Genomic DNA, 10,610 nt, shown 5'->3' with positions numbered 1-10,610 from the left:
TGGCATAACTCATTTATTATTGAATAAAAATTGGACATGAACACGTGCAGACTAAAACCAGTGTAACAAATTGACAACCCTAAAATTTGAATTAAGTCTGCATCCCCTGCTGTAAAAAAAAAGAAAAAAGATTTATTTTAACTTTACAAAACACAGCTTTAGTAACACATCTGTCCAAAAAAGAAAAACCACTCGCCCACCAGCCCCTTAATGTGCAAACATATTGATCTTTCCTGAATGAGCGGCTTTATTTTTTACATTTGTTCATTCAACGGTTCCACTGAGCAGCTCGCTTTTATAAATCAAAGCGTTCACATTTCGTCAGCAGATATCGATCCTTCTTTACACTGTAAATAAGTTTCGTTAACCCCAAAGTCCATAACTTTACATGTAAAACTAAGAACGTAAGGGTAGGCTAGAGATGGTAGTGGTGTGTGGAGGTATGATGGGGAAAATTAAGAAAAACCTAAAATGTGTGGAGTGGACGACGGCGACAGGTCTGGGACTGATGTCACTGCGGTGAATACAAGGCTTGAAACAGTCGACTTAACGCTGGGTGGGTTCCTCTCTCTCTCTCTCTCTCACACACACACACTCAATAGCACACACACACACTCAATAGCACACACACCCTTCTGCTAAATATCAGCTACAGGTGTGCGGCTGTGTAGACGACAAATGAACAGTCACAGACATTTGTACATGCAGAATCTGTGTTCATTTGAATTTAGATAACTCCGACTTTACAATTTAATGATAACATTTACATGAAACTGAATCTTAAATGCTAAGGCCAAAAATAAATCAAGATTTTCTCATGTAGTTTACATTTTACGGTAATTTTCAGGATAACCCAGACGACCAACATGATGGCATTAAGCTGGTGATATACTCAAATAAAACCACACTAGGCATGTTCTCTCAACTGCATTTGGCTTTGACCGCTGCAGTGTGTGCAAGTTCTTGATGACCAACGCTAAAGAACTCCTGATTGGTTCACGTCCATAGACATAACCTTCGGAACAACTTGCACACCGTCTGCAGAAGTCACACTGATATTTGAGACAATCAACTGTATTCAACATTCTTCAGGGAGCACGCCGGATCTGATTCACTTTGAGTATAACTGCAAATAGTTAAGTGACCATCAGCCCTAGAGCTAGCCCGTGTGTGTGTGCGTGTGTGTGTGTGTGTTGTCAGCGGCGATGGCGGCTGTGTCCTGAGTGGCTACTGCTGCTGTGGTGTTTGCTCTTGTGGCCGCGCTCCCTCTCTCTCTCCCTGTCGTACGACCGGGACCTCTCCCTCTCCCTCCTGTCGCCACGGTGACCGCCTCCTCCCCGCTCGTGTTTGTGTTTCTTCGAGGAAAGGTCGAACGAGCCGCGTTCTCTCTCTCTCTCGCGCTCCCTCTCCCTTTCTCTCTCCCGCTCCACTTTGGCGGCGGGCGAGCGGGATCTCGAGCGGGAATGCGTGCGCTTCTTCTTGTGAGCCGACCCCCCGCTGCTGCCGCCACCACCACTGTTGCTGTGGCGACCGCTAGGCTTGGAGGAGTCGCTGTTGCCATGGTGGCCGGATTTGGACTTGAGGTGGGGGAGGAGGGGAGAGGGCGGGTGTCGCCGAGGCGATGGACTGCGACTGTGAGAGCGGGAACGTGAGCGAGAGCTGTAGGTACCTGAGCGACTGCGTCTGCTGTTGTAGCTGTGGAGGAGAGAAGAAGACCGTTAAGAGAGTTCAAAGTGTTGCGTAGTGATGTCACTATGTTCCAGACGTTCACAAAGGACCGGTACACCAAAGACCTTTTACATATAACGTGATCTTACTGTCTGCGTGGAGAGCGGGATCTAGATCTGGATCGTGTTCTTGAACGAGATCGACTTCCGCTCCTGCTGTTCCTCCCGATCTTCACATCTTTCCTTAAGCTGGAAAATAAAAGATAAGGCTTATGTAATTAAAAAGAAAAGAGAAAAATAAACTGTTAGATAAGTGGCTTTAAGGAACAGCTCTTGGGCTGAAACAAAAAATGGACTAACGCTGAAATGTTGTGTTATTTCCTCACCCGTTGTGTGGACTCTTGTTGGCCTGACTCCGGCCGTCTGGGTCTTTCTTCACTGTTTTGAGCGTCTGGGGGTTCGGGGACTTCTCCTCCAGCTTCACTGCGGGGGAGCAGGGCTTGGAGGCGGGAGAGAAGCCGCCCATCGTGGACAGGGCGGGGGTCCCGTCAGGGTTCAGACCTTTTAGCTTCAGCTTAGCCTCGGCCAGATACACCTTCCTCCGGTCCACCTCCTTCTCCAGCTGGTCCAGGTTAGGCTGGAGAGAAATCACAGCGTCAGTTTACACAAACACTGAGACAGCAGGGTTAGCACTCTGATGCTAACAGGTCTGTGCCAACAGGTTCTCCCCGAGGCACGCAGTGAAGAAGTCTAGTGTAAGTGTCAATTACAGCTTAGCACACAGAACAGGATTTGACTGTCCCCATTGGGACATCTTTCTACATTAAGCTGGACCTGTCCCTTCCTTCACCTATAACACACACAATGTGTTGGAGCACTAGCCAATAGAAGTGTTACATAGTAAGGGTGCAACGGTATACGTACTCGTGCCAAAAATATTCTGTATGGGCCCTTCGGTTCGGAACAAATATAACGCTAAACGTAAAAAATTGAGAACGTGAACAACTTTTTGGAAATAATCTCAGGTGCTGCGTCGCAGCGCTACATGATGTCATACCTTCTTCCTGGTGTAGAGTCTGAGGGTGGTGAGACAGACTTCTTTAACATCGTCCTCACTGGCTCCAAACAGCAGGTACCAGCTGGGTCTGGTTGGCAGAGGTATCTGAGAGAAACATCAAAAACAGGTTTAACATTTAAAGGGTAAACACTTCACTGGATGTGATTATGAAAGAAGCATTGATGGCAAGGACTCAGGAAGACGTGTGTGTGTACCTGCAGGGCTCGAGCAGCGAGGAAGATGCAGGCACAGGCGATGGTCTCGGCTTGGAATCTCACAAACACATTAGTCCTCAGGGTGTCATTCATGTAATTCCTATGGAGGCAAAAACAACACATAGAAACAAACACATAGCATCTTCTCCACAGAGCCACCGCTCACCCACATGTTTCTATAGAGAGCCGCAGTGACGTGTCCTAAAACCCAGAAGTAAACTTCTTCCGGTTCCTTCGACAAAAACTCAATGCAATTTCTCCAAAGGATTTTGGAAAATAGCTGAAATAAGGTCTGTGGTTGAGGCTCATTTAAATGACGGATCCCGTTTTGTTCAGCCGGATAATCTCCACATGTCTCCTACTTTTATAATTTTCTAATCATAAATCTTATCGCCAGAAGCAAAACGCTAACGTGATGCTATAAAGGAACTACAGCAGGGTTGACGTCACGCCAACTTAAGATTGTTACAATCTAAAATACTTAAACAGATTGTTACTTAAATTGTACAAGTTGAAGCGTTTGTTTGAACAGTTTGCAGGAGGCAGGAGGCAGGGACTTGCTTTCAAGCAGAACATGGGGAAAAACAAACTTGGCGAGAGTGTTTACGTGTTCGGTGTAATGACGTACAACGGCCTCGACAACTTCTGTAGTCCTATTCAGGCACTTGTTAACAACCATCGTTTTTTAGACACGTAAACTCTTCAGAAATCACCAGTGGGGTCACTGCTGATGGATTTAATGTCGTAGCACAAGACGTGATCCGTCTCTTCAATGTGTCTCAACCACAGACCTTATTTCCAGCTATTTTCCTAAATCCTAGAGAAATCTCTTTGCTTTTTGACGAAGGAACCGGAAGTGATAAAATGCTAACTCACTTCCGGGTTTTAGGGCGCGTCACTGCGGCACTCTGTACGCATCACATGTTCAGCTGTTACTTAGGGTCAACAGATCTGCTACGTGTCTTGTCAATTAGTGCCAAATCCTTCATTTCCTTTGGGTTTTCTGATTTCGATTCGGTAGATTTGACAATTGCATGCACTAGCAGCAGCGGCAAATTAATCAGGATTGCGGAAATTGCGGTATGCATTCTGAACTTTTTCATTTAACTTTGTCCATTTCTCTCTCTGGGGCATCCATGGGAGTGCTGTATGTCACAGGAAAAGCATGAAGACACAAATGGGGAGGAATCTACAGAAGACCCGCCAAGACCCTTTTTTTGTACAACCACACAATGACCTTTAGAGCAGCTAGAGTTAGACTAATGATTGAGACGATGACACATGCCTTGCAAAGGGACAGGGAGGGATGGGTTGTGGACATGCAGGCAAACGGATGCAACACATTCATGGAGAATGCACGTTCACATTGTTCTATGTGAGGAACAGTGAGACAGCATGTGTGGGGACATGAGTCAGTGGCCTGTGATGTAGTCACATGATGCAACACTGGTGTGATGTCTGATTGCCTCTTACACATTGATAAGGTTAAACTGAAACTTCCTTTAGCTTAAATGATATCCATCCACTGATCATATTTCACTGCAGCTCCGTTTCCTCTGGGACTGATTTTAAAATAATTTAGGAATGGCAATCCATGCCCAGTACTGAGGCTGAGTGAAGTCTGTGCTGTTGAACAGATTACGTGTGAATGGGTAAATTAGATTAGCCATGGGGAGAGCATTAGGACAGACAAAATGGCCAGGATGTGAATTAGGACAGAACAGGGTGGTGTGAGCATCTATGTCCTCGGGAAACATAGAAGTCCAAAAAACAAAAATACAGAAACATGATGGTAGAACCCCGGAAACCTGACACTGATCCCACTTAATTATCAAAAGGACCCACAACCAGGGGAAATACAACTGATCAGAAAGCAGTGAAGCATCTGTGTGTGTCAATATACACACAGGCAAACTAAATGTGATCTCTCCGCTGGATGCTTGCCTCGACTACTCAAGGAAAACCTGCCACTCAGGGATTACTTCCTGTCTAACCTGCCTGCATTAAGTCACCTGACCTGCACTGTGGCAGCTCACTGAGAAACTGCCATGTCAACATCACTAAAGATAACCCGGCCGCTGGAGTCTCACGCCCGCGTGGGTGAGACAGGTCCTTGGAGGCAAAACCTGCAAGACAGACATGTCTGAACACCACGTCAGTTGGGGACAGAGCACAGTAAACTACTGTTAATATTAAAAAAATAAAACAGGCAGGTTAACTACTCAAAAAAAGATATTCTGCTGAAGTTTACTTCATTGCTAGATGCAAGTAAACTATAAAAAAGTCAGAATATAGATAAATATGTAGCTACTTGGCAATAGCAGGTATTACAGTTAAAACCTTGTTTTAGCAAGACCAAAAAAATACAAATCCTTTTGGACACCCAAGAGAAAACAAGACGATGTTGGCTGTTGGGAAAGGTTCGCCCGCCCCCTTCAGTGAATCTCGGAATTGGGATTGGCTGTCAGGAGAGAGGCAGCCAGCCAATGGGGGGAGCTTCCTGAGGTCATGTGGTTGGAGGAGGCAGAGTTCAGAGGTTCTTTATGTGACTTACCAGCATGGTCTACCCTTTAATCAAAGAGTAGAGAGAAAGGACAAAGTTAAACCAAGTTCCCCGGCGGGCAGCGCAAATCAAAAACAGACTTTACAGCAAAGCCATGTAAAGGCAGACAGAGACACGCAGCAGGTTTAAACACATTGCTTCATAAGAAAAAAAAATAGGTGGAAGGGTTAAAATGGAGTGAGGTAACGTCGCAGTCAGACCTGGGCAAAATGGTTGTTGAAGGCTTTTCAAATGTGTGCTTAAAAACACAGGGGCCCGTGAGAATCACTTATCTGACAGGTGTTGGTTCCACTTAAGGGAGCCTCCCAGGATCCCAGCATTAATCAAGTGCTCTTCAAGCGAGTCAACCATTTGTTACATGTTCAACTTTAATTTTTAGCCCAGGTCTGGTGGCACTTCTTGCAGACATGACACAGGTTGCTGCTGTGGGGGAAGGTCAGTGCAGAACAAGGGAGGAACTTACCAGGCGGTCTGGACCAGAGTCTGGTTCTTCTCACAGTCCAGGACTTGAAGGTACATGACGATAATCTGGAATCAAAAAATAAATCACACGTAAGAAACCACCACATGCGCCTGCTCTGAGAAGTGAGGCAAGTCTGCTAAAGCTGCTTCCTGTGTGGTTGCATCAGAAGGGGAAGCTGCTATAGCGAAACTGCACAATTTAAATGTATAAGTGTGGGCTGTGCGATTATGGCAAAAAATCATAATCACTATTATTTTTGGTCAATATTTGATATCACGATTATTAAAAACGATTATCCATTTTTTTTTTTTAGATTATGTTTTCGTAATCGTTGGAAGCCAAAATCGAGATTAAAATACGATTCATTGCACAGCCCTAATATAAGTGTGTTAAACTCACCTTGTGAGGATGCTTGACATGCACACAGAAGCCCAGCTCCTTCAGGATCCGCCGCTCCCCTTTGATGACTTGGTTTTTGGTATTTATGTAGTTCTGATCAAGTATCAAAGAACTTGGAGCCCTGGTTTATAAAAGGAATCAAAATAAAATAATGTTTCCCCCTTTGGAAATAAAAATAAAAGAAAGGAAAGTGCCCTTTTGATGTCTTGTACTCTTTTCTCTCTCTCTTTTTTCTCTTTTCAACCAACTTAAAGCAACAGGTCTAACTGTATGCGTGCCTGACAGTCTGCTGGGGTTTGCGGACTCCTGTGGTTCCAGTGAAAGCATTATGGGATTTGTTGACAGTCCTCGACCTCATTCACCCTGTGTCACAGCTTCAATAGAAATATCAACTCACGCCAACGACAACATCACCACTTCAGCAGCGTGCAAAACAATTCACAATCTTCAAAACACATCTATTATAATGAGATTTAGTAAAACATATTACATATTCTAACATCTCATCAAAGACACTTCCTACTTGACTTTTGTTAATAGTAAAGCAAGATCTCCAGATGTTAAGAAGTAACTATCTAAAGGACAGTTTTCTTAGTTGTATGACTACATTTCCTCTTCACTGCAAGCGATATTAAGCTAACCTACAAAACATCTGCTGGTTAAACACAGATCATTTCAAAAATTCTACTGATGCAGACAAACAGATCAAGAAATAAATAAAGCAAACTCAGCTTTCTAAACCTAAGTTAAGATGTATTCTGATCGTAAGTCTGCTCACATGCTGCGTGTCTGTCTTCTTAAAATGAACTATCAGAATCCTACATTATGTCATATTTATGACGTCAAGCACAGCGACAGAAAATCTTAACTTTAAAACGTGAGTGGCATTGATTTAACACTTCCAACACTTGTGGGAAGTCATTTATCCACTTATCAGAGTCAAAAAGTTAATATGTTGAGGTCTGAAATAGCAAAAAACTTAACGTCATGCTACAAACCACCATGCATGGTAACAATAATCTGTGTGATGCCAGTTACTCAACATGACACATCCAATCAACAAACTCACTACAAGTGCACCACACTGGTACCCTTACTTTAATGGCAATACAAAGCCACTATTTATATAATGTCTTACTCTTAAAGCTACAGTGCTAAACCGGATCACATGGACTACAAGTATCCAGATATTTACTTCATCAAACAAGGTGATATTTCTATTAAAGCCATGGGTAACAGTTGGTGAATGGGATTTTACTCTTGAAGCACAAACAAAATGCACAGTGAGGAGCAGTCAGGGAAGAAGACTACGTTACCCAGGGGTCCGCAGATTGACGGACTGATACCCAAAGCTTAAGAGTGAACCACAGGAGTCCTCAAGGCGCCCCGGGGGCCAAGGACCTTCGGCCAACCTGTCTTCCCCGATCCCAGTGCTGTCTCCCACAGGAGGGGGTGGGGCTGGCCCTTGGGGGAAGGAGACCCCCTTGCATCATGGTTGTCATGCCGACTGCTTCATCTTACGTACCATTCCACATCACCCAGGCTTTGGTAAATGTAGCTGGTCGCTGTTAGTTGGTTGCAAGGGAAAAAAGAAGCCAAGTTAATGCCAGCGTCTAGAGTTTTGACATGAACAGATTTCTACGAAGACGAAGGACCGCGCACATAAAGCAGCGGTGCCTTGTCTTCGAGTGTTTAAAATGCACGCCAATTGTTTATGTGAATTTGTCGAGGTATCAATTTCAGTGTATTGTCAATCGCAGCTGTTATATGTCGAGTTATTACACTTCTGTAACTACCAGTGAAGTGGAAACTGAAAAGTTTTAAAAATGGTTTAGAGCACATAGATAACAGAAGAGCACTTTCACAGCAAAAACACATCATATTATTAGATTAAAGAAATGCAAAGTGTTCAATGTAACAACTGTTTTTATTTGTCATTGTCGATACTTACTTTTTGCCTCGGCTCTGTCTCAAATGGTGGAAAACATTGATGACGTCTCGTATTCGTCTGGGTGCTTCCTCAATCTTGGAGGCCAAGTTGATACAAGCCATAGCAACAATCTGGAAAGAAGATGAGTGAAGCAAAAAAAAATTGGAAGAAAGGGTTCAATAACTGAAGACCTGCATTCAGTGATGGGGTGCCCTCACACGGCCAATAGATGTGAACGGACGTAGGTAAGGGCCTTTAACAAACACTATAGCATTTTACTTGTTTGTTCCGATTAAACTCCTGAATTTCCCCAGGGGCATAAATTAAGTTCCAACCTATATTTAACTACTATTTTATTGTCTCTGGGTAAATATTGTTTTTGTAGCAGTAGCCGGTTATCTGAGAGCACGGTGAGCTTAAATCAAGATAAGTCTAGTTGTATACATGACGCTGTACTGACATTTTTCTCTGGGGTGAAGGCTACTGTATCAAAAGGTAAACACTATACTCTTACTGGATTTTAACATTTATTTGTTTCCTTGTTTCGTTCATCTGGAAAATACCATAAAATACAAGACCCTTTTGCCATAATATTTCGGGCTGATATGATGGGAGGCTGTCGCTTAGTGTATAGTGTGCTAGACTTCGAATCAGGGGATAGCAAGCTCGAGTCCCACTGCAGTCAGCATGTCGCTGTGTCCCTGGGCAAGCCACTTCACCCCAAATTGCCCCTGTGGGGATTGCCGACAGTACTGAATGTATGTACGTCGCTTTGGATACTGGATAAAAGCGTCTAACAAATTACATGTCATGGAAGATTTATGCATTGGGATCAGTTCTAAAAACAGCTCTTTAGGTTTGTGTATATATATTTGTATTCTATGGTGCACAATGTTTTTTAAAGTATATAGTACATTGTGTTTATATGTTTCTGCCTCTAGTGGATTGGTATTAGAGTTTTCTAAGATACTCTTCTGGGTATGTCTTTAATACTGTGAATATGTATATTTTTGCTTTAAATGTTTATTTTATTCAATTTTTAAGACATTTCTAATTCTTATTATACAACTATTTTTACAATGGCATAGACTGCAGCTACAGTACATATAGCAATACAGCCTTTTAGGAAGCCAACGACCGTTTGAATCTACAACAACGTTGTAATACTTGTAAAAACGCCCCATTACTGTCGTATTATTCAGTTAGTGTCACTACGGCAGCGTTTGCATATTATTATTGATACACAGTTCAGCCCTCGTCACCTCTTTGTCTTACAGTTCAAAAACCGCTTTCGACAACATGGCTGCCACGAACGTTGCCATAACGTTATGCTAAGCTAACAGTAGCTAGCTAACACCGGCCGGATGTTGAGCCATTTAAACCAATCTTACCTCAAAACTGTGTTTGACGAAGGACTTGGAGTAGAAAAAACGATGAAACAGAACCTGTCCGGTTGCCATTGCCACCTGAAGAGAGAAAAATACACACAAATATGACTTCTGAACTGAGTCTTCTTGTGTAACCTGGCCTAATAAACTAGAGGCCTAACCTTATATCTACCTAACATCCTAGTTTTAAAATGGTGTTAGTGTAATGTGACCCATCATAGTGGTTATTTTTCATACAGATTCTATCTTAGTCAACTTATTGTATATATTTTAATTTTGTTTTATTATCTATTTTGTGATGCTTACATTTGTTTATTTTCAACCTTTAATTTGTTTGCAACTTGTTTGTAAGGCCTTTGTTTTAACATGCTGCTTTAACGGAAAAAACTGTATTTCTTATTTTTATCTTAACCTTGCACAATGGACCGCCGCCATTTTGACTACACCACGCTAACGTTAATAAGCTAACATTAGCAAACAGCTAACAGTCAGGCCGGGCCGTGTTTAGTAAATAAAACAAGTGTAACACCGCGTGTGATAATAAGAGGTTGAATCATGTTATTTAATATGTTTACCTGTGGGAGTCTGAGCAGGATGCCCGCAGACTGGATGAGTTCACAGCCCAGGATACGGAGGTCGGTCTCGGTGTTCAGGTCGAGGCCGTCCAGCATCGAGGGCGTCGGGGAGAGACTCTCCTCGGGGATCAGAGAGTTGTCGATCGTCAGGTACACCTCCGAGTAGACTTTGTCACCGATGAGGATGCCATCGTTGTTCGTGGACGCATTGGAGGACACAGAGAGGGGACCCGCGGCCATGTTCACCCGAGAAAAAACACAGCGGTTAAAGCGGATAACACAAAATCCTCCGGCCTCGACGAGCGGAGCGACGGCGGAGCAGGGAGATAGAGAAAGCGCCGTGACGTCAATGT

At 43.4% G+C, this 10,610-nt stretch overlaps 1 protein-coding gene across 4 annotated transcripts; it reads right to left on the bottom strand.

Annotated features, from left to right (window-relative positions):
• ccnl1a (cyclin L1a) lies at positions 1–10,610 on the bottom strand (the record flags this gene model as incomplete). Of its 4 annotated transcripts, XM_079673745.1 has the most annotated exons (10): positions 10,258–10,604; positions 9,686–9,760; positions 8,316–8,425; positions 6,365–6,485; positions 5,966–6,030; positions 2,940–3,039; positions 2,725–2,829; positions 2,054–2,304; positions 1,818–1,916; positions 1–1,695 (listed from the first exon to the last, which is right to left on the bottom strand). In XM_079673745.1, exons 1-10 carry the CDS (start codon positions 10,495–10,497, stop codon positions 1,197–1,199), a joined length of 1,665 nt encoding a protein of 554 aa, XP_079529871.1. In that variant the 5' UTR covers positions 10,498–10,604. The 4 variants fall into 4 exon arrangements, with proteins under 4 accessions (XP_079529871.1, XP_079529874.1, XP_079529872.1 ...); XM_079673746.1 differs by lacking the exon at positions 1–1,695 and having other exon boundaries at positions 1,814–1,916; positions 10,258–10,609; XM_079673747.1 differs by lacking the exon at positions 1–1,695 and having other exon boundaries at positions 1,818–1,936; positions 10,258–10,610.

This window comes from Notothenia rossii (assembly GCF_949606895.1).
Source record: "Notothenia rossii genome assembly, chromosome: 4".
Taxonomy (NCBI): domain Eukaryota; kingdom Metazoa; phylum Chordata; class Actinopteri; order Perciformes; family Nototheniidae; genus Notothenia; species Notothenia rossii.
Note: the sequence above shows the minus strand (reverse complement) of the source record. Positions and strands in the feature narration are given on the sequence as shown.